We start from the raw sequence: 24,289 nt of genomic DNA, 5'->3' as shown, positions 1-24,289 counted from the left end.
CGTACCCCCTGCAATACCCTCGCGTACCCCTAGGGGTCCGCGTACCCCCGGTTGGGAATCACTGCTTTAAAATACTAAAATAACTAATAAGAAATCATATTGCACCACCTCAGTGTATTTACATGAAGAAGATCTACTTCAGAAAGGTGATTTTGATGGACATGAAAGTGGTTTGATTGTTGGTGTTTCATTAACAGTTGATCTACTCTGATTTTTAAACATAAGAGTTTCGAGAGAGAATGGTCTGAAAAAAAGAAATATCCACAGAGTGACTGATCTGAAATGATAGAGAGATCATCTAAATAGATACTGTTACAACAAAGAAGAGCAGCTCTGAGCTTTTTGACCAGGCTGGAGCTTGAAGCTGATGCTCATACATAATGTAAACAGCTATAGGAGAAGTGTTTTGGACATTGCATTGTATTTTGCATCAGAAGGTTTCATTAAAGGTCCCATATCATGCAAAATTGACCTTCTAAAGGTTCTCGTACAGTAATAATCATCCCCATAACTGGAATGTCACTCCAGAAGTAGAGAAAGTCACCATCTTGTTCTCTGGCTTGTTTAATTGTTACTAAAGTGTGTGCTCTAAAGAGCTAATTGGAAAACAAACCCTGTGTAGTGTCCCCAGGGTTTTTAGCCCACCCCAATCTAGGTAGACCCTCCCTTTTCCCCACCCACAAGCAGCTGCTCCGCTTTGTTTTTTTTCACCTGGTGACAGCTGCAGGTGTTATTAATTGTATCAAGGAGCAGAGGAGTGGATTTGTACTGCCTTGGTCTGAACCTGTGAGGACCCGGTGGATTCATTTTATTTTTAATGGGAATCTACAACAAGACTTCCCAAAGTTTTATATGTCGCTCCCAGCGCTTCAGGAGGAGAGTTTTCAGAACATCGGCCAGAACGACGCTGGATTATCTGCTAACCTTCTAATAAAGCAAATGTGGGAACTGTAAGTAAAATATTCTGATTTATATGCCTTTATATTACTTTTCGAAGCACCAGGCTGGTTAGTTTGCAACAGCTGATCCCACGTTTGTTTTGTTTTATGTTTATTGTGAGGTTTTGGTTATGTGTGTAAAGTTGTGCTGATAGAGGCTGTAGATCAAACGTAGGCTTTGCAGAGTCCGAGGTCTGTGTATGGCCTTGATAATTGTGAGGTGATCTTTTTATTTATTTCTATGATTAAATGGAGGTTCAGGATATTCTCCTGTCTGACACTTATTTTGATCATTAGTAGAGGATCATTAAATTATCTGATCTCAGTGTGGCATACACATAATTAGACAAGGTCAGAGTCACTCAGGCTGGTCTGAATAGTCATTTATTTGCTGCTAAAACACACATTTCTGTGTAAAAAAATATTCAGTGCAGCTGATTAACATATTGAGACACAAATTACGTTTTACTTACGTTCTGAACCGTCCTGCTGCAGCAGCAGAGTCGCAACTTCAGGAGTTTCTCCTTCTGGGTCACATTGCTTCATATTGGTTTGGTTCAGTGCTTCTCAAATGGTGGGGCGCGCCCCCCTGGGGGGGCGTGGTGGGGTGTCGGGGGGGGCGCTAGGCGGGCGCGACTTTCAGTATTAGTGTCTTTATTCATGCTTGAAGGATTAAAAAAAGGGCCTCCAGCCACTAGGTGGCAGCAGTGCTCAAACTAATCAACAGGCTGCCTGTTCAACCAGTAGAGTAGAAGAAGTACTACACATGAACACCGGTGTACAGAGCTGGCGGAGGAGGAGGAGGAGGAGAGGAGGAGAAGTTTCTGACAGGAGTGAAAAGAAAAAAGGATGAGGCGTCAGAGGAAAAGAAAACAGGTGAGAGTAAACATAAAGCTAGTAAGAGCAGGAGATATGACGATGCTACGTCGCCCTTGGGTTTACCGTGAACACGTCGGGAACCAGGAAACACCCGTTTGTGTTTTATGCCTAAAAACTCTGGCAGCGGAGCATGAAACCAAATAAATGAAGACGGCACCTGGAGACCATACACCTGGAGACCATACACCATACACCTGGAGACCAGACACCATACACCTGGAGACCATACACCATACACCTGGAGACCATACACCACACACCTGGAGACCATACACCTGGAGACCATACACCATACACCTGGAGACCATACACCTGGAGACCATACACCTGGAGACCATACACCATACACCTGGAGACCATACACCCGTTATGTCAGTAAGCCACTGGAGTTATTTCATGGTAAACTCCATGAGTGTCGCCAACAAGCCGGTCATTTTGTCAGCGCGGCATCAGTAAACAAAGAAGCCTGTTAGCCTCTTACAAAGTTGCCCACCACATCGCAAGGTGCACAAAACCTCACACCATAGAGATTTATTTTGATAATCAGGCGATTGTTTGCAGAATGCTGGTGCAGCAACTCATACAGTGGTTTATACAGATAAATAAATATTATCAAGTTCTCAATGGTAGTACAATTCGGGGGGGGGGGGGGCCTGAAAAAAATTCTGTCCTCTAGGGGGGGCGTGACAGAAAATAATTGAGAGCCACTGGTTTGGTTGAATGGAGTTTCTCCATGTCGTGGATTTCTTCTTGTAACTGCTCCTGTAATAAAGTTGTGGAACAGAGTTCTTCTGTCAAGGATATTTATTGAAGTTTCAACAGACACATACACAAGTCATCTGATTAATCTGCTCTGAGCATGTGCCCCGTCCAACCTTCGAGCTAACATTTTAAGGGATGGGGAGAGGCGGGGGTGAGTTTACTGGTTACACCAGGAAGGAGAGGACAAAAACACAGGGGTGAGACCCACATGCGGTTCCCACGCCTGTAGGTGAGAAATAGTGGTGTGTGATACTCCAAGATTTGGTATCGATCCGATACCAAGTAAATGCAGGGCCAGTATCTCAGATACCGATCCGATACTGATACTTTTTAACATTCAAGTTTAATGCATCATCAAACTGATACATTTGGATCCAGTTTATTTATTTTTTTTTTACATACTTTCTTTTCGTTATTGATTAGTTAAAACCTAGGATGGAATTGGAGTTTATAGGTATACAGAAAATACTTATAATACTTTATAATAATAAAAATGTTTGTTCAAACAACAGTAAGAAATCAATTTTCTCCCATATATTGTAATGTCCATTTTTTTTATTCAATGAAAAAAGTGTAGAAAAAAAGCAGGCCTTTCACAATCATTTCTGCCACGCTTCTTGCCATTGCCTCTGCAAGGAGGAGGGATTTTTCTCCTCTTTCCTTTTCTTTAACTCATTTTCATTGGGATGAATTTTCGTTAACTGGTTGTGTTACCACTGTGTCGTACAAACTTTTTGCAAATGGCACAACTTGCCATTGTTTCATTTTTAGTGTGAAAATGGAGCCACACCACGCTCCTCTTCCTCTCTGGCTCTGCTATTCTTCTGCTCTCTCCGATGTGCTACTGCCTGGCGCCTGACTCACCTGAAGTTGTAAAATGAAAACAGGAGAGGGGAGGGGGAGGAGGAGGAGGATGAGGAGGAGGAGCCAAGTGACCTGTGTGCAGTTGCCCTCAGAGCTGCACTTGCATGCAGCGAGCATTCATAGAGAACCTGATACGAAGTATCGATCTCATTCCACTGGTATCGTTCGATCTCGATACTAACATGGGTATCGATATTATCGATATTTGGATCGATCCCTCCCCACCACTAGTGAGAAACCTTTCCCGATCTCACCATCCTTGTGCAACTGCACTGAAGCAAAAGGGAAAACATGTCCGCTGAGTCCGTAAATAAGATCATAAGGCCGGAGCCACAGAGAGAAAAAATAAAAACATTTAGCAGAATACAGAGAAGAACAGAATTCTTCAACTGGCAAAAAACCTTGAATACAATGTTTGTGGACCAATAGGAACCATGTGAAAGTGTTGAAAAGTTATATGATATGACTCCTTTAAAACTGGATTTATGGCAAGATTATAGTCATTTTTGGTAGTAATTGTTGTTGCCAGCAAGAAGAAAGACAGTTCTGATGGTAAAAGGGTTCTGACCTGCTCAGACAAAGATATACCACTATATACAAATTATATACAGATTAAATGTACTACATTAGAATTTTCTCATATAAATATCAAATACATTACCAATCCTTTTTTAATGCAACCAGGCTGAAGCTGTAAACGCTTTAATTTTTTTTTGCTGACCTGGTCTGCTTGTGAACGTGATTGTTTTGGGCCGAAGCTGGCGTATTGTTGTGGGGTGAAAACTATGTATGGATAATCCTGGCAGGCTCTTTTCATATTCTGGTTTCTGCAGCCACGTAGTTGTGCTGACTGAGCCTCTTTTTTTTTTTTTTTTTTTTTTACCCCCTCCCTTTTTTCTGCAGCGGTGCAGGTATTCACTGAGGTTGAAACATTGGCCTTAATGTGATTTTAGCTGTTCACTTTTCCACACAAAATGAGGTTAGGTGCATTAGCCAGGGGATTCAGGTGGGCCGGCTTCCTGTGTGTGTGTGTGTGTGTGTGTGTGTGTGTGTGTGTGTGTGTGTGTGTGTGTGTGTGTGTGTGTGTGTGTGTGTGTGTGTGTGTGTGTGTGTGTGTGTGTGTGTGTGTGTGTGTGTGTGTGTGTGTGCGTGCGTGCGTGCGTGCGTGCGTGCGTGCGTGCGTGCGTGCGTCTGTAGTTTCATCCACTCGTGGCACGACACTGAAACTACATAATTTTCAGCATTGCTGTATTGGATTACATGTAAACCCTCATTGTTTTCAAATCATTGCTGTGTGAACGCGAAGCTTTAGGTAGAATTTGTATTTTTCAGTGAGTTCTGTGGTGAGATGAGCTCAGTCACAATTTGGTGTGGATTTGGACAAATTACATTTTTACAGTGCCCACACTAATTAAAACTGCCTGTTCCTGATTTACACAAAAATCTGTTAAAGGATTTGTGAAGTAATGATTGAGTGTGGTTTGATCTCCATATATTCACTTATTTCTGGTTAAAAAAAAAACGAGATTAATATTTTTAGAGATCAATCAGGCTGAATGTGCCTTACGAACACAATCAAGTGCACAGTTTAGCAGTTAAATAACAAGATCATTGGCACATGCTAAATAAGTATAGAAATTAGGCTTTAAATGGCGTAGTAGTGGATTGTGTTGCCCTGCATTCCACTGACTTAATGTTAGTTTTACCTGAATAACAATGTGGATCGAAAGTGTCATTAAATCACCTGAGGAGACCCAAACCCAGCCTGGATGGTGTAATCCCATTAGCGTCTATGTAATGGCTGAGATGTCTGTTTCCTTTGTGCCATGGGGCTCCATTTATCCAAACCATTCCTTTAATACCATGGAAACACAGACTGAACTTCACAACCTTCACAATCTGACTTCATCCTCCTTCATACATGGCCCCTGCTGCCAGAAACACTCATTAGCGCAACAAATGTAAATTAATTAAAAAGATGAAAATAGTCCTCCAACAAATTCACTATTTACTGTTGTCTGCACTGCAAACATCAGGAAATTAGAAATATTACACATTGCTGTTTGACATGTTTTCGCATGACAGATTGATGTCCTGTAAGTCTGGAAATCTGCTGAAGAAAGGCAACAAACTAAACTCTGTTTATGCAAGACCATTTTAAGTGAAAATGCATAATTTTTGCTTTTTGGTTTCAGAAAAGTTTCACATTTGCAGAGCAATGTTTTCAAAACGAAGCCTGTTTACACGCCAACGGTGGAAATGATGTAATCTGCATGTTGGGCCACTAGTGGGTGCTATTGATTGTTTTTGTAATGAAACCAGACAAAGGCAGAGAAAAATACACACGAACAGTAACAATGGGAGAACACGGACATTCGTATGGATAAACGGATTGGATTGTTACTACAGTAACAAGACAACTATAGCGCTTTAGTAAAGTTGCATTTACCCCATTTCTGCTCAGATGGATGTTTTCAGAAAGTTAAAATTTTCAGTGGCTCTGTTGTCGTGTCATCAGACAAGATGCTACAGTTTTCATTTGAAAATGATCAGGGTCTAGATGTTGACTATTAAAGTTTGCATGGTTTCCCTGTGTACATATGGGTTTTCCTCCCATGGTTCAAAGACAAATTATTTGGAGACTCTAATGTGCACGTGTGTGCGCAACTGTCTTTGTCCATAATGAGCTGCTCAAGTAACCTCCTGACCATAAATTGGCTAAAGGATTATAAACGAGGTCGATTTAAACTCCAAACACGCCCTGAAGCAACATTATTACCACCAAGTACTCATTCTCGGCATGCTAAAGCCGATTATTGGGAATAGTAAGCAGGATAGCACAATATTATCTCCTTTCACCTCTGTGTATCTCTAGTAGAAAAACAGTAAAAGATATAAGCACTATGTCAACGACAGTGAAGGAGGCAAACGGGACACAAAGCAGAGGAAAAAGTCTTTTCCTGAGCTCCCGACATGAATGAGGAGGGCATACAGCACACAGTGTGGAATCCAGAGCAACCTGGAATTTACAGACTTGATAAAAGGGTTGGCACCAATTACTTTATGGCATAGGAAAACACAGAGGTGAGAGCTATGGAGAGGTAAGCTGAGATGGTATAGCATAAAACAAAGAGAGAAAACCCTGAAGTGTCTGGGAGGAGGACCATTGACAGGACTGGGCCGTTGGACCAAGATTAATCACTTGAAGCAGGAACTTCACTCATAATGACAGTAATCATCATGGTGCTGGGCCGCGGAGGGCAGCGGCAAACAGCAGAGCAGATGTCAAACAGCTTTTCAATCACTTTCCCCAGCTTTTAAGCAGACTCAAAACATATGGGTAGTATCCATTAGTGCAATCGACTGTACTCCTATTAGTGCAGCCTTTTGCTGAGCTGTGTTGGCTTTATGAGCAGTGAGCTACAGTCAAGACTTTCATAGGTGGGCTGGACAAACACGGTCACAGTACTTTCTTTTAGGTATCTGTACTTCGGTGTATTGTCAAAGCTGTATTAGGCCTCGTTACATGACAACGATGCTCGGAGCCACTGAAAACACAACCTTTTGACAACGGCTCCCAAGATGGAATTTTTTGAAAACACTTCGTCTCCGTAAAAACAGGGAAAATGCCAATGCATGTGTGGTGAATTATAAACGACACTGTTTTCTTGGTTATATTGAATGCATGCAGAGGCATTGCAATGTGGTAGGATATTTCCTGGAGCACTGAGCTGAAAGAAGCACCCCAGAAAGGGAGAACATTGCTTGCAAAGAAATCAACACCAACCCTTACTTAGACACTGTTGGCATCAAGAATCCCCCTCGTGGGCCCCCATGCTTGATGTTGCTCTTGTAGTGGCTAGAAAGATGAAAATGAAGTCTATGTTTTGGTTAATTTTATAATTTAATTAGAGTTGATTTTTTTAATTCATTCCAGTATCTATATCCTGTGGCTTGTCTTTGTGTTGAAGTAAGGCGTCCCCAAGGTGCCTCTTCTTTGTATCTAGAAACACCCCTGTGTGTATATGTGACTTCTAGTTCTAACACAGTTGGTTTTTTAAGTATCTGTACTTCTACTTGAGTAACAATTTTGCCAGCTGTATCTACAGTTCAGACACATGGCCACAGTTTAACATCCCATAATGTCAAACTGTGTATTTCCCTGTGGTTTTCCCTCCAGTTGGTTACTTCTGGTTCACCACAACACACACTCTGATTCACACATTTTGTTTCCCCGTGCTCCTCATGCCTGCACCGAGCTATGGAAAGCAGGGAAGAAGAGAGAAAGAGAGAGAAAGTCATTTTACTGGAATCTGGAGGCTGTTTCCCTCAATAGCCTGTGAGTCAGTCAATGAGCCACCTGTGTGACTTCTCCCAATGTTTGGCAAAGCTTGCTTGGAGCCACGCTCTGCTTCAATGACCTCACATATTATTATCTTACAGATCCCCACACAGGTCACGTCTCAGACAAAATCCTACAAAGAAGTGATAAGAGAAATACTTGACTTTTGATTAGCACATTTTATCTCTTCAATGACTCTTTCCTCTTAGTTAATTACAAACTGCTGGATTGAAGTGAAAGTCTCTTCTTTGATGTTGACTTACAGTTAAATTAGTGCGTAAAGTGGATCATTCCATCTCAGACGAACATCCATGTCTGAAAATCCTGATCTTGTTTCCTAATCATTCTTGGTTTTTACATTTCCAAAGTAAATCGATATTTGTCTGTTTGTGAGCCGGCAGTGCAGGCTGAAACTGCTGGCAGCTAATCTGTGATTCGCAACAGCTTATTCCTCGTAAAGGAGTCATTAATATGGTGTACACTGACAGGAAGATCTACTATTTGGGGAATTTAGAATGAGGCAGGCAGTGTGCGCCTTGGGTTTGAGTTTGGAGTTAGGCTTCGTTTAAATGACGTTTCAGATGAAAATGCATGGTTTACGTTTCAGAAAAGTTTTGCATTTACATGGCAATGTTTTGAAAACTATGTTCATTTCTTGTATCCAGCCTATAAATGTAGTTGTGACAGAAATTGATCAATTTAACAGGACACCTTGTTCAAATGAGTTGGTGACTACACATAGTTTAAGCAAATGAACAAGAGAAGTATGTAAACCTAAGCACCAGTCTTTAGTGATTTATCCATCACACAAAGTGCAGAAAACCTCCCTGAAAGCCCCATGAAGTCACTTTAAAAGGTCTTTCGTTGTCTGTCTGATGGCGTGCCGACACAGAAGACAAATGAGTCTGAGATGGTTTACAGAGGATCGGTAGCTCACAGCCCATCAACACTGTCGACCAGTAAATGTGACTCGCAGCGTGTCCTCACTCTGTCTCACTTGTGGACACTCCATCTTTATGTGCTCGGGCATTGTCCTCCTGTGTACACAAAGTGTGAGTCTCTCTCTTTTTGTGGCTTTTCCTGACGCTTTCTTTTAGCTATTTCAGCATAGATCGTCACAGCTGTCATATCTTCACTCTCTTATCTTCTAACTGGTGGTTTATCAGCCTCCCACAAGCCGAGCCAGCAGCAGGCTGTGTGCCGTGTTGTAAAAAGCCTCAGTGTATGTATGGGGAGGGCTGGCAGTGAGGCAGTCAGCAGTTGCAGGCAGTTAAGAAACTCATTACGTTGCAGCACATTATGGGTAAAGAGCATCAGGATAATAACTTTACTCACACCGCCAGTTTAGCCGGGTTTACTCTCCTGTTACACCTGTGAGGCAGCTGTGTGTGTGTGTGTGTGTGTGTGTGTGTGTGTGTGTGTGTGTGTGTGTGTGTGTGTGTGTGTGTGTGTGTGTGTGTGTGTGTGTGTGTGTGTGTGTGTGTGTGTGTGTGTGTGTGTGTGTGTGTGTGTGTGTGTACAGTAATCTGTGCAACTGCTTCCCATATCCGCGGCTTAATACCATCCCCATTCAATGTGCAGCGCTGATAGCATAGCTTAGCCCGCAGCCAAAGCAGCCAGACACGAAGCGGCTGTTTAATGCAGGTACAAACGATAGGACCTCCATTAAGAGGATGGAGTACTTTGCAGAATCGCTTTATTACACAGCTGGACACAGCCGATTTCTGATAAGCCTCCATTTACTGCCAACATTAAAACTGTTATGAATATCATTGTTGGAATATTGCAAATATATTTATGGCTTCTTTCTCCTCCCTCTTTCTGCTCTTGTCTCCTCGCATGTCCTTCACGCCATGAAGCAACAGTATTGCAGCATCCGCAGTGTGTGCCTTCAATCTGAGTGCCATCACGCAGGCTTTCAACGGGCCCTTCCGCTCCCAGGAGAACCCCCGCTCCACCTGGCTTCCCACCCCCAACCCCATTCATAACTTCCAGGTAGGTGTCAAAGCACATCCTTAGTGTGGAAGACATGGCTGTCCAAGCAATCAGAGCATGACTCAGTTCAGTGCAGGTCAAACCGAGTTTATTAACAATATTCAAGGTTTGTCACATCATGGCATGACGATGTCCAAGGGAGAGGCATAAAGAAAAGAACCCAGGAACCTGAAATGTCCAAACTAGTTTAGTTTTCACTGGAAAATACCAGGAAAACGACTTGAATGAAGAATGTGAAATGTGATAGACTTGCAAAGACTAACACATCACACAACACTGGATCCAAAGGAGGAGGGCGAACAGGAAACAGAGGTGTTCAGTCCAGGAATATGAGAGGAGGAGCAACCTAAAATTATAAATAAGCAAAACCTAATCCAAACACAAGGAACGAGACATGAGCAGACGGAAACCAGACCAGAGCTCCATTCACACATCGTTTCAATTGAAAATGCTTGGTTTCTGCATTTCCGTTTCAGAAAAGTTTTGAAAACAATGTTTGTTTCAATGCTAAAATAGATATAGTTAGGATGTTGGTCACTAGTTGGTGTTGTTGGTTGTTTTTAAACCACACACACACGCGTAGCAGAGAAAAACATAAACATTCATAAGGCAAACAACCAAGTTAGATTGTTATTATGGTGACTGTCAAAATGTAACTACCAACTTGGATTGTTGCTACATTGACTGTCAAAATAAAAGTACCAAGTCCCAGTAGAATATGGACTGGGATTCATGACACCACTGAGGAAACATTGTTATTAATGTCGATCTAATCATCCACATGAAACAGAACTATTTATTGCGGCTGTGTGAATACACAGTTGCTTCCCCCGTTTTCAAAAAGTCTGTTTTTTTGAGGCTGCGAGCACCATCAGCCGCATCAGACTGTCGTCAGGTGTGGTGTCTAAGACTGAGACAGACAGATTCCAAACAAGACAAGGAACAATGCCCAACCCCGTGGACTAGAGCTTGGATAAGGACCTTTTAAGATGTTGGAATACATAAATTAGATAAAACCTCACAGGTCTAGCCTGGTACAAAATAAAGCACACATTTATGAGATGATAACAGATGTAAGACACACCCAAGACTCAGATTCTACAATGCAGATGAGACCCAACATGTTTGTATCAGTTCAGTCTTGCAGACATTAGACATCAGCATCATAACTGTTTGGCACAAATGGGTGTTTATGCCATAATAATTTTACAAGCTTGTATTGCTTTGAACAGACAGCACCAGAACAAGACTAGAAACATGAAATAGCTAAAACACAAATTATTGTTAAAGAGTCTTTCACTCTCAATGAAGACAAGATGGAAAGAACTGCTCCAAACCTGAGGTGAACCTGGCTTCCTGTCAGGAGACGTGTGCAAAGATGATATTTGAACTACAAAAAAAACGCATATCCACAACCAACATCTTGTCTGACTTGGATCAAGAGCAAGTCCACAGGCCAGTGCATCCAGGAATTTGTTATCTTGTGTTCTCCACAACATTATCAAGCAACGAATCAGTGCAATCTATCGCACTTCTTTTCCTTTTTTTTTTCATTTTCCCTTCCATTTTTCTTCAGAAGACTTTCATCAAATGGGCAAATATGGGCATCACTCGCCAGTTTTACTAACACAGCAGTCTTCTGCATAAAGACAGTCCAACTCAGAACTAAGCCAAATTAAAATCGTCTTCAATTCCAGCAGATACATTTCGTTTTCACTAAAGCAGAAAGCACTTTGGGTGCTTGTTTGGTTTTTTTTTGCATCCAGGCCAAGTCACTTTATAAATTGTGTTTTTTTTTTATATGTTTCACTCTATAATTGCTTGCAAATTACTTCGATTGTCAGCTACAGGTAGGAATATAAACAGAGGTGCTCATTATGTATTCAAATTGAGCTGAAAAAGTGGCAGTGAATTAATTTAACACAAACTCAACAACACAGTATGATACAATGCTGCGATTTACAACTAATATTGACATCACATGATTTATGATATTTCAAAGGTCTTCCAAAATCATCTACCGCTACACATGTCAATGGTAAAATTGAGTGCAACAAATCCACTGTCAAGTCCAACAAAATGAAAAGAATCTGCAATCTGCAGCTCAGCAAACATTTCCAATCTCTCCTCTGCAGCCTGTCATTAAAGAGACCTGGTGTCACTTGATAATCACTTTGTAGTCGTGCGCCTCGATAAAAAGTCGTAATTACTGAGATTGTGATTAAAAAGCCAAACTGTTTGTCCGACTCTGAGAGTGACTATAGGTGGTGGAGGGAGTGTGTTCTTACTTGTAGCTATCAAGAGGGAATGATATGGATAAGGAGAGTTAATAGAGATAATAGTGTTTAAAAACAGTATTTAATTCATAGTATTAATTTGGAACTAGATTTTAAAGATAAATAATTTCATGAATGGAATACATACAAATTGGAATAATAAAATAAGCTATAATGCAAAATCACATATGTTACAGGTAGGAATGCACCGATACCACATATTTATAATCTCGGGTGTACATCCTCAATCGCAGAATTTTCAAAAAGTTGTATATCGCCCATTTCCATGGAGACAGAGTCTGAGGATTTTTTGAAAAGGTTGTATTTCCCTCTGTTTCCATGGAGACGGAGCGATTTCAAAATTTTCCACCTTGCAAACCATTTTCAAAAAGTTGTATTTTTAGTGGCTCTGAGCACCATTGTGTCGATGAGGCCTACGATTTTTAAAATACGTGAAATGAATGGGTTTGTCTGGTTTGCAGGTGAAGAAGGTTTTATTACTATGATTGACCAAACTGATCCCAGATTCTGACCCCAGCCCTGCAAAATCAAGCTTTGTTCATAGTTCTTTGATCAGTTTCTCTTCTTCTTTGTACCCTTTTTAAAATTCTGGGTCTGTTTCCCCAACTTTTGCTGTCACCTCACCTCTTTGTCTTTTATGGCCTCCTCAGTGTGGAACTATAGATGACAAAGGTCCTAACGAGGGTCTGACGGAGCGCAGCTTGCAGGACGCCCAGCGCCTTTACCTGATGAACGACGTGGTCCAGCCAGAGTCTGTGGACCCACTGGTCATGCAGGATGACGTCCGCTTCTCAAACTTAGTGGTGGACATCGTTCAGGGGATGGACACCCTGTACCATGTCATGTACATCAGCACAGGTCAGTCGTGGAAGAGATGTAATATGAGAAAATGCTACCAAAAGAAGAGAGCTCAAATGATTTTTCCTATTGTTTTCAGAATATGGAACCATCCTGAAGGCACTTGCCACTCCCAACAAGAGCCTCCAGGGTTGCTACCTGGAGGAGATGGAGCTCCTCCCTCGGGGGGTTCGAGAGCCGATCCTGAGCCTACAGATCCTGCACAGTGACAGGTCGCTCTTTGTTGGCCTCAACGACCGAGTCCTGAAGATCCCACTGGAGAGGTGCTCCACCTACAAGACTGAGACGTGAGTACAGTCAAACACCCTACCAAGGAAATGGGATATTGCTGTATCATGTGGGCTGCATGGTGGCGCAGTGGCTCCTGGATGGTCTTTTCTGTGGAGTATGTTCAGAAAGTGTTGTTTGTGGGGGCGGCGTGGTGGAGTTGTCGTCTCTCAATCAGGATATTGCAACTTTGATTCTCTATCTCCCTCTGTCCAAAGATATTAGATGGGTCAATGCAGAAAAAAGAATGTCCCCAGGGGAATTATTAAAGCGTGATTAGTTTTGCTTTTGAAGATTATTACCTCCCAGGGTACGTTTCATCAAAATGAACAAAAAGGTTACTGATTCAAGACTCTAAAGATGAACATCTGTGCTGTGCATCGAATCCCGTGCTCCCATTAACAAGATAACTGCTTTAATTCATTCCAGCCACCCTCTTTACCAGAAATGACGACTACAATCTTTCACCTCATCGCCCACCAGAATATTCACCATTTTGTGTGTTCAATTTCATTATGGGCCATGTCATGTGGAAATAACTGTTGTCATTACCTCCCTCCTGTTCCACTTCATAACCAGCACAGCCCGGTGTGTGAAATGCACCACGTTTTCCATGAACATCGAATTGCAGTTTGACTTAATTAACAGTCTGAAGCCATTTATGAATCATAACTAATTTCTGTAATTTCAACAGTAATTCATTATATTGCACACAGTACTGTAATAAAGATACTGTAAAGTGTGTTAATTTAAATGTAAATTTTATGGGTGTGCTATATATATATATATACAATATAATGTAGTCCAGAATCCTGCAGTGATGTTAGTTTTAGCACTCACAAGTAACTTGGACCATATCTCCATGCTCTCAGAATGGTGCATTCAACAACCAATTGAAAAGTCCCTCTTGAAAAGGATTTTGACAATAAATATGCAACCAAATCTCTTTCGTATCCTCCTTCAGCCATTGTTGGTTGAAGGATCAATAGCAATATTAATATCCATGTTACAACAGTAAAATGCCTTTCTAGAGTATATCCAAATTTTCTCCCAATTTTTATTTAAAATGTTTAAATTACCGTATTTTCCGCACTATAAGGCACCTAAATACCTCTAATTTTCTCAAAAGCTGCCAGTGCACCTTATAACCCAGTGCGCCTTATATATGGAAGGAGACTGCTATTTGACAGCTGAACAACCAGAAGCTTTTATTTTGACAACTCTAACGTCGCAACTGGATCTTCAGAGCGGACGACACTCCACACAACACCTTCATCACTCATGGTTGCACACCAACATTCTAACAAACCAAAATAAACTAGATGAAATAATTACTCCCTAAACTGGGGAACAAAAACACATAAACACAATCAACACAACACCAAGCCCAACAACAACCCACAATAACCTCCAACAACACAAAACATGAATTCCCATCATGCCTTGCATCCTGAGCTCCTCAGTGCAGCCGATAGCTGCAATGAATTATGGGAGTTTCTGGTTGTGGTGTTTTAAATGCAATTATTGGGGGTTCTATTTGGTTTGTGGTGTCGGTAATAATTGTGTTGTGTTGTGTTTTTGTTGCTTAGTTCATGTAGTTTAGTTTATTACCGGTAGTTGTAAGTTGTCAACCAGCAGTGAAGAAGGTTTTGTGTGTAGTCTCCTCCTGGCATAGGCTGCAGGTAGGACTATCAAAATAAAGCGTGTGCACCTCTCTGGGTGTTAGAATCAGTGGAAAATGTAACCTAATGGCTTTGAGCTATAAAGGTTGCTGACTACTGGTCTATTCCATGCACCTTATAATGCGGTGCGCCTTATATATGAACAAAGTTGTAAATTATGTCAATCAATGTGGGTGTGCCTTATAAACCGGTGCATCTTATAGTGTGGAAAATACAGTAAAAATGTTTTAATTTGTATTTTTGCTTATCACTAAACTGTTTACATTTTATAATTATAGTTCAGTTACACAAAGCTCAACAGTTCATAATGTGCATTATTAATCTATAACTTATATTACAGCCATTACTTTTACATCCACTGTATAACATATAGTTTGCAAAATTTTATTTGCTTTCTATCATACCTCTTGTTAGGATTGTAACTTGTAAAAGGTCAAAAAGTCTTAAGATTCACCAGCATTTACTAGTAGTTTCCCAAGCAATGTTCAGCACATTTTCTATCTGGTTGATGTTCTTCTAAACATATTTCATAATTTACTTTCATCACTTTACCTGTTTGGCATTTCTGCAGAGTGTAGAATTCAGTGCTGTTAATTAACTTTAAATGCTTATTTTGGTCACCGAAGTAATTCAGATTGTTTCCGTGGGCAGTATTGTCAAGTACCAAGGCAAAAAGTGGCTGCATTGCATCAACTGTGGACAAGTAGTGTTACAGTACATTACTGCAAAGTGGAGTAGTGTGCAGTACTCCCACATGACAGTGACTAAATCCCTGGTTTGAGTCCAGGCTTGAGAGATTTTCTCTGCAGACCACAAACGTGTTTGAAATGATATGGTGGGAAACATCATTAGCATTGGGAATGTGTTGACGAAGCATCTGGAGCAGGATCAGTTGCCCCAGGTAACTCTGAGGAGTGATGACGGCTCAGTGTGCTTGGTGGCGCTGTGATCAGTGGACGCTTGAAATGCTGATGCAGCACAAACATCCTGCAACCGTTCAATAGTCACAACCACAAGGACGAATGAGACCAAATCTGCAAATTCTGGAACTGACAAGACACAGAACTTGCAGATCTGTGGTGACAAGATTCCTAGAACCTTAAGGCCACATCAACACGAGCCAAAACGATGTTTTTTCTCCCCAAGGTTCTCAAAAAAATTCTGTCCACACGTCATTATGAACACGGCTCTACAGGAGGCTTCAGGGCATGTAGTACACATGTCAGGCCTTTAGGGGTGCTGTGACTCACCAAACACACTAAAAACGAAGAAGAAGATAGAGCACAGAAATTTAGAAGAAGATTCCTGCTCATAAACACTTGTTAACTCGAATTCTATAACTCTCTCGACCTCTCGCTCTATCTCTCTCTCTACATCTCACTCTACCTTTTTCTCTACCTCTCTCTCACTCTCTCTCTTTCTCTCTCTATACCTCTCTCTACCCAGACCAGGGTTTCTTGCTGATTACCCAAATCAAGGTTTGTATCTCCACACCTGATCTTTCTCTGTCTTCCCTCTCCTCTCCTCTCCTCTCCTCTCCTCTCCTCTCCTCTCCTCTCCTCTCCTCTCCTCTCCTCTCCTCTCCTCTCCTCTCCTCTCCTCTCCTCTATCCTCTCACCCCAACTGGTCAGCAGAATGCCGCCACCTCTGAGTCTGGTTTCTGCAAAGGTTTCTTCCTGTTAGAGGGAGTTTTTTCTTTCCACAGTTGCAAATAAACCTGCTTACTAATGTGGATCCGTCCGGTGTTTCTCTTGTTGTTAAAAGCACCTAGGAATGACTGTTGTATTTAGTGCTATATAAATAAAGTTGAATTGAATTGAATAGTTCTATAGGTCTATGGCCCTGGTCCTCCTGCTGCTAACGTCAGTAGCTTCTGCAAGCTCCACCGGAGTTTGTCGTTCCTGATTGTTGTGGTTATGTGATGACATCACAGACCGCGATGGGGGGGGGGGTTACCTCATCAGATGATCGTCTTTGCCGTGGTTTTAGAATTTCTCCACTCTGGGGCCCGTTTTCAAAAAAAACGGTTTTCACGCTTCTACAACCGCCTCATGTGGATGACAGGCCGGAAACATCTGGTTTAGGTGAACCAGCGTTCTCGTGTGGACGGGTCCTTAGAGAGAATATTTTAGACAGCAGTGTTGCCAGTTGCATGTTTTCGATAGCTTTCCTCTGGGTACTCCGGTTTCCCGTCATCCTACAAACATGCATGTGAGGTTAATTGGTCACTCATAGATTGGACTTGTGGTTGTCTCTGTGTGTTGGTGCTGTGATGGACTGGCCACCTGTCCAGGTGTAACCTGCCTTCACTCATAATGAACTGGGATGGGCTCCAGTGTCAGGATATAAGCTGTAAAGAAAATGGATGGATTGACTTGCTTACTATTTCTTGTGGACGCTTGCAGCCAGAGACCGATCTTGGATTTCAAGCGATATGTGAAACTTTAAAAGCAAGCGGTTTCCTTGTTCATCCACTGAAGTGCTGCTCAGCCTGCATCTGCTGTTTTCTCCATTAGCATTGTAAAAGCTAACCACTTGTGGCAGCTCTGAATATCTTTAATAAATCAATGCACAGCCCTGGGTCAGAACTACTTCTAAGGATATCTCTTATCTCTTGCCAGCGTGGTGAAGGTGCTTATTACATACTGTGGACATTTGCTGTACAACATTGCTGCTGTCAGTCTCTTTGTACTGCTGCAACATCTACTCTGATTGTTGGGAGAAGTCTTGAGGTTGTATTACAAGAATAACACAGTTGAATAGAATAAGAAAACCAGCACTTCTCACCTTCAAATGTGTTGTATGTAGTGTGTACTATATCATTTGTGCTGTGCTTTTGAACAGTGGATTCATTTTCACTTGCTTGGACCTCTATTGAAGGTAATTATCTGTCCTCAACTAGGATTAATGTCTGCAAAACTTTGCCTATAATCATTAAAGTCCTTTTCTAAACTGACAAATGACTGGGGCGGTATCTGCCCGCCAGAGGAAATTAATTTGCTGTGCTTTTGTACTAATGAAGTTCTGCATAATACAGAGGGAACACTGTTCTGGCTTTTGTTTGCTTCTGAATCAGAGGATAAACAAAAAAGTGTTGTGTGAAGCTATTTCATTCGCTGCCAGAAAAGTTTCTCTTCAGGCACGTTATTTTTGTGTGTGAAAAATGATACTAAGACGCAAAGAGAGAAAGGGAGCGAGAGAGAAAGTTATTTTTCCCTGCTATCACTTGCTGGACTCTTATTGATGTGAAAATCTCTGCCTCCAGGGTGAGAGACGGGAGAAAAGCCCACTGGCTGTTTGTCCAACCTTCTGTATCTCATCAGTGCTCTCAATCAGGATCCTCAGCTGGCCACCTCCTTCTTCAAAGTCAACTTCATTTTAGCATACAAACCGCCTGATGCCTTTTCTGCTGTGTGTGTGTGTGTGTGTGTGTGTGTGTGTGTGTGTGTGTGTGTGTGTGTGTGTGTGTGTGTGTGTGTGTGTGTGTGTGTGTGTGTGTGTTCTGCATACAATCCGAGGACCCACATCTGATCGGATGATCACATTATGAAGATTAGAAATATGATAATCTAATGTGATATCATGTAACTTAATATAAATCAGTCAGTTTTGCAGTGTGCATTTGTCACATCTTGTAAATTGCAGTCAAGGACATGTTTTAGACAATAATTGTGCTGATTTGTCATGTAATAGTTATGATTCAGGATCAGTTTTTATTGGGGTTTTTAATACAAGATATGTATTTTTCCTATATTGTGGATATCTGAATATGTTCACTCATGTCTCATTGACACTTGTCTGAGATGTGTTGACAAATATTTAATGTAAGGTTTGGTTTAAAAATTTTCACATCTCTGAATATTTAAAGTATTATGTAACTCCGTTTTAAAAACTTTTTATGCAATAAATAAATGAAAGTCAATATGCAGGAATGTCCCGGAAAGGCCTGAGAATGGGGTTTGCGTGCGTGCGTGCGTGCGTGCGTGCGTGCGTGCGTGCGTGCGTGCGTGTGTGCGTGCGTGTGTGTGCGTGCGTGTGTGTGTGTGCATGGCACTTGGTGGGATTTTTGTGTGGGCTGTTCGCCGAGTTCTAATATGCGTGGTGCATGATGAGTCAGCTTGCTATTTCTACTAAATCCAAACTCCTAGACACATGGGAGCACACACTTGCACGAGCACCCACACACACACACACACACACACACACACACACACACACACACACACACACACACACACACACACACACACACACACACACACTCACACACTCTGGAAGTGCATTTAATAAGACGTGGGTAAGAAATACAAGAAGAGCATTCAACTCAGCAAGCAACAGAAAGACAGGGTGCAGCTTTGAGAACAAGAGGTTGAAAGAAAAAAACAGAACCTCCATAAGAGATTGTGAAGTGAATTGATAAGAAGCACACAGGAAAAGAGGCAAGGGGGTGGAAGGGCCACTCTTCACTTGTTTTACAATATTGTGTTCACCTTTGTGGCTCAGTCATGTTCATGCTCTGCAAGCCAAAAGCAAACAGCTGCAGGACACAACAGATGTCAACCGACTGGCCAGACCCTCCACTTCATTAAGTCAGACTTAAGCAAAGGGAAACCAACAGGTTTGATGTCAACTCAAAACATTTCAAACAATACAAAGGACAAAATTAAAGTGGATGTACTAATTACACAGAGTTTCTGCAGCCAGATAAATATAGACAAAAATAGACAGCGGATATTAGTGCTTCCGTCCTCCTCAAGCAACTCCAGGAACGTTTGAGGCTCCTGAAATATGGGCTGGAATAAATCTGAGAGACAACAATATTTTCAAATATGCATTGGAAGTGTTAAATCATGCACATGACAGAGCCGAAAACTGAAAGTGCCTACATATATGCAAAGCTGAAAGATAGATGGAGGAACATAGCCGACAGTTGCATATGTTTTTTGGATTAGTGCTCAGAGGGCGATGAGTTTGTGTCTGAGGGACCCTCAGAAACACCCTCAGCACAGACTGACACTCACTGTTGCACAGCTCTTACAACATGTCACAGTCAAAGAACGCACATGCTGATTCCTAAAGTTATTGCATTTTTTATGGGCTCCTGATCTCCTGTTATTGGCTTGTAGGGACATCGTGTTTCAACAGTTAGTTACTTTAGTGGAAAAGTGTTATTTGAATTTAACTTTTTGTTATTTTCTTTTAGTTAGGGATCCAGCATTTTACAGAAAAACTGATTTCACTCAAATGAGTAAAGAGAGATGGCTGTGAATAACATGTCCACACGATGTGGCTAATTTATGGATTTTTACAGGTTAAGTGGCTCTATGCCGCCAGATTCTACTTCCGCATACATGCTGATTTTAGCACCTCTGCTTCTCCAAAACTTGCTTAAAAGTGACATTTCTGCTCTTGGTGAGCTCATCTTGTGCCGCTTCTCTGACTGCTGTCACTGTTGCGTTCAGGTGTATCACGTAAACGAGAGCGCTGGACTCTGTGACTGAGGAATCTTCCTTCTCAGAATCACAATCAGCAATTAACCGATAAAAAACTTTATCGCCAGAGATAAAACACTTCCTGATTATGTACCTGTCTCTATGTGTCTCTCTGTGTGTCTCGCCGCGTCTCTCTCTATGTCTCTTTGTGCCTCTCTATGTGTCCCTCTATGTCTCTCTGTGTCCCTCTATGTCTCTCTGTGTCTCTCTCTGTGTTTTTCTGTCTCACTCTGTCTGCGGGCTTCACAGCAAACGCACCAGGTGAGGATGTTCCTGCCTCACATTAATGAAAATATGAGCAATGTTCCTGCAGTGAAATTCTTTCCCTGTTACAACGTGGACACCTGCAGCTTGTCGTCAAGTGCGGCTTATATATGTTTGTTTGGTTTTTTTTCTTTTCAAATTTTGCGGGTGCGGGTTACATTCAGGTGCACTCTATATTGTGGAAAATACGGTAGAAATGTGTTGATTCGTTCATTGGTTCAGTAGTTTCTACTAGGGGGTGGACATCAAGGACAGGAGCGCACCATCAGTTTTGGTCGTTCATTTTCTTGCTTGTTTACTTGTTGGATTGTTCATTTGTTTGGTCTTCAAACAAACGATCCTTCGGTCATTCAGTCATTCATTCATTCCATTGGTTGTTTCTTCTGTCGGTCAGTCATTCGGTCAGTCGTTCATGAACCATACATTGGACAGCCCTGCGTACTATAGATGTTTAAAAAAGGATATGCAGTCACATGCTGGCCATACATTTCTTCGGCGGGGCTCTTCAGTATTTCATTAATTTCAGCCAATGTTAACTTCATTTAAATACAGTGCATTGATAAACCACATTACAACAATCTTGCCCTTTCTAGATTGTAAACAAACACAAGCAGAAGCTTCCTTAAGTTCCTTTGAGAAAACGAAATGTTTTGGTGCTGGTTTACTGGAAATGACAGTTAATCTGAGTTATAGGGAAAACAAAAGGTTTTTTCATCAGGTATATTTTCAAACAATACATTAATTCATCTTTTAAAGCTTTTTAGAATTGTACTTCAACTTGTGCTTTTTTATTCTCCAAGAGTCAAAAAAACAGCACATTATTATGATATGCTCATAATAGATACAATCATATATAAACATTTATAAACATTAACAAACCTGAACACATTTGATAAATAATCAACACATTTCTGTTCGTGTGCATTTAAAAATAACTATGATAGAGAAAGTCGAACCTGACCTGCAGCTTTTCAGCCAGCGAGAAGGGACGTGACAGAGTTAATGATTAGAGACTAACTGCTCGTTGTCTTCATCTCAACATCTGGTAGAAACACAGAACAACAAACCAGAACGGACTTTAAGCCAATCACTGAGCAGGTGTGGCCAGGGGCCATTGAAAAGACGGCCAAATCTCGGACACCAAACGATACTGATTGGTTCAATTTTATGTCAGTCACTCATATTGATCAATAATTGGTGAAACTGTGCTAAACCCTGCCTCCTCTGGGTGAGATGTGGAGTGCCCTCGCTGCTCGCACACACACACACACGCACACACACACACACACACACACACACACACACACACACACACACACACACACACACACACACACACACACGCACACGTGCGCGCGCCGCGGTCCCCCCTACTAGACAGAGAGAAATCAAGAAATCCTCTCCTTTATGGATGATTATTTATGGGCAATGAAGTGAACACAGTTCAGGGTCCATTGTTAGTTTGTTGGCATAAATAAACAGTATTACAGTTTATTTTTTTATTTGTTTTTTTTTTTATTGTTTCAGCTTCTTGCTGCCAGGTGGGGCGACACCCTGGCACCTTCTATCAGTCAGCTACCACTGGTCACATGCTTCAAAAAGAAAAACATTATGGATATAACTTCTGAAGGAGAGGAACAACATGTATTGTATGAGATTTCACGCCCCTGCTGAAGGCCCCTCTATTCACACCTTCTCGGCAGATGATCTGTGATGACGTATGTGAGGCTCCGCCAATTTTTTTGCAGCATTATTGGATTGAAAGATTGGATTTCAAAGTATGTTTCACACATTTGGAAGGATTATTTAGTGTATCTGACACAAAACCAAAAGATATCAGTATATTTGACACAATAATAAGCCGTAAAGTTAAAACACTGCTTCATAGACGACAGTGGTGAGTGATGCGTCCAGGTCGGTTGACGTGTCGGAAGTTGCTTTCTGACATGTGAACGAGCTGCGGGGTTCATACCGTTAGCGACATTACTTGCCTTTTCAGCATTATTGCATATTTTTGATGGCTTATTAAAGGTTTTTGTCATGTTTTTCTCCTCTGAACTGCCGTAAGCTCTATTGCGGTCGCCACCATCTTGGATGTTTTGTGCTCTCCTATTGGACCAGCAGCTTACATGTGACTCAAACGCAGCGCGCATAACACATATATTATTACACCAATAAAAATAGTGCCGACTTTAAACACTGGTTTTAAAAAAAAATGCGGGATTACAAATAGAGAACTTTTGACATCTAGTTCAGGACTAACATATCTTTATTACGGTGTAAAGACATTGTCGTGTCTCGATGTCGGAACAGGATAACGCCACTTCGTAGCCGACTGCTTTGAGTGACGCGTTCAGGTGCATCACGTAAGAGTGTCTTCTGATAGTGACTTTAAATGTCCAGGGTTGCAGTTTTGTGGACGAGTTGTCCTAGAATCTGAATATATGTCCCATACAATATGTGTTGTACCGAGTGAATCGAATGATAGGGAACGAAGTGTTCAATCTTCTGTATCTTCTGAATCATCTTCTGTCTGTGGGCACCCACCAGTTCAGGCTCTGATGAAGACCCACCTGCCGTTCTGCTCTTTCTCACTCCGAACAATGGACTGAAAGCAGTGAATGTGCTTCTGTCCAGCTCTTTTGCCTGGTGTGTGGTCGTCCCATTCACAATTACCTACACAACCATTCACACCCTCGTACCAGCTGAATTTTCTGGGATGTCTTTTATTGGTAACAGCAGCTCATCAGCAGCCACGCATGATGTTTGTCATGGTTTCACACACACACACACACACACACACTGAACTGTGAAGCATGGCAGCATAACATTCAAACCACCTTAGGTAAGTCCTCTTTTTATTGCAGATGGTGTCAGAAAACATAGTATAGAATTAAAGAAGCTTGTCACAGAGGGAAATGACTTTTGCATTAGCTTGTGTTTTGGGTAAGCCCATATGAGCCAGACTTGACTCTCGACATTCCTCAGTTTTCATTTCAAGTTCATACATGGGTACAACACTGTGTTTGACTGCAACATTTCTTTGCTGGTGTGATGTTGTTCTGATCGTGTTGTACCTCTGCTTCCCCTCAGTAGGGCGCAGTGGCAATGCTCATTTCAGTTTCTTAACACGAGCAGATTATTAGCCCCCGACCCAACGATGGGCATTGTTTCATTCTCCCTTGCTATTGGTTGCTATGTTTCATCCCACCAGAAAAGCTGTTAGTGTGTTTCTTTATTTTGTATCTGAGATATCCTGTATTCACAGTGTGTATCCACCTTGACAGTCCAGCTCAATGCACTAAAAATAAGTGTTGGTTGTTGCTATTTGAAGCTCCATTACATTTGACTGCCTTTAATGTTTAGTTTTCCTTCAGTATCGACTAATATTGGCAGTTTGCCTCGTAACCTGGAGAGAAATCTTTACATTTACATCGTCATCTTCAACTCAAGGTTTTTTTTTTAAATACATTGCTAAGGCTTTAATTTTTCAACTTTCCTTTTAGCTTGCAGATAATGTGTGTGTGTGTGTGTGTGTGTGTGTGTGTGCGTGCGTGCGTGCGTGCGTGCGTGCGTGCGTGTGTGTGTGTGTGTCTGTGTTGCATCTATCAGGTCTTCCTTTTTGATGCTTTGACCGAAGGGGGAAAGT

General features: G+C 41.6%; 1 protein-coding gene across 1 annotated transcript in view; it reads left to right on the top strand.

The window, feature by feature from the left end:
* Positions 1-24,289, top strand: part of sema5ba (sema domain, seven thrombospondin repeats (type 1 and type 1-like), transmembrane domain (TM) and short cytoplasmic domain, (semaphorin) 5Ba) — a 275,773-nt gene that overhangs the window by 208,335 nt on the left and 43,149 nt on the right. Inside the window, exons 10-12 of the mRNA XM_080498727.1 lie at positions 9,645-9,780; positions 12,728-12,935; positions 13,015-13,222. Coding sequence (XP_080354853.1) covers positions 9,645-9,780; positions 12,728-12,935; positions 13,015-13,222 — 552 coding nt within the window. The remainder of the gene's footprint in view (positions 1-9,644; positions 9,781-12,727; positions 12,936-13,014; positions 13,223-24,289) is intronic.

Source organism: Blennius ocellaris (assembly GCF_963422515.1).
Source record: "Blennius ocellaris genome assembly, chromosome: 6".
Lineage (NCBI taxonomy): Eukaryota > Metazoa > Chordata > Actinopteri > Blenniiformes > Blenniidae > Blennius > Blennius ocellaris.
Note: the sequence above shows the minus strand (reverse complement) of the source record. Positions and strands in the feature narration are given on the sequence as shown.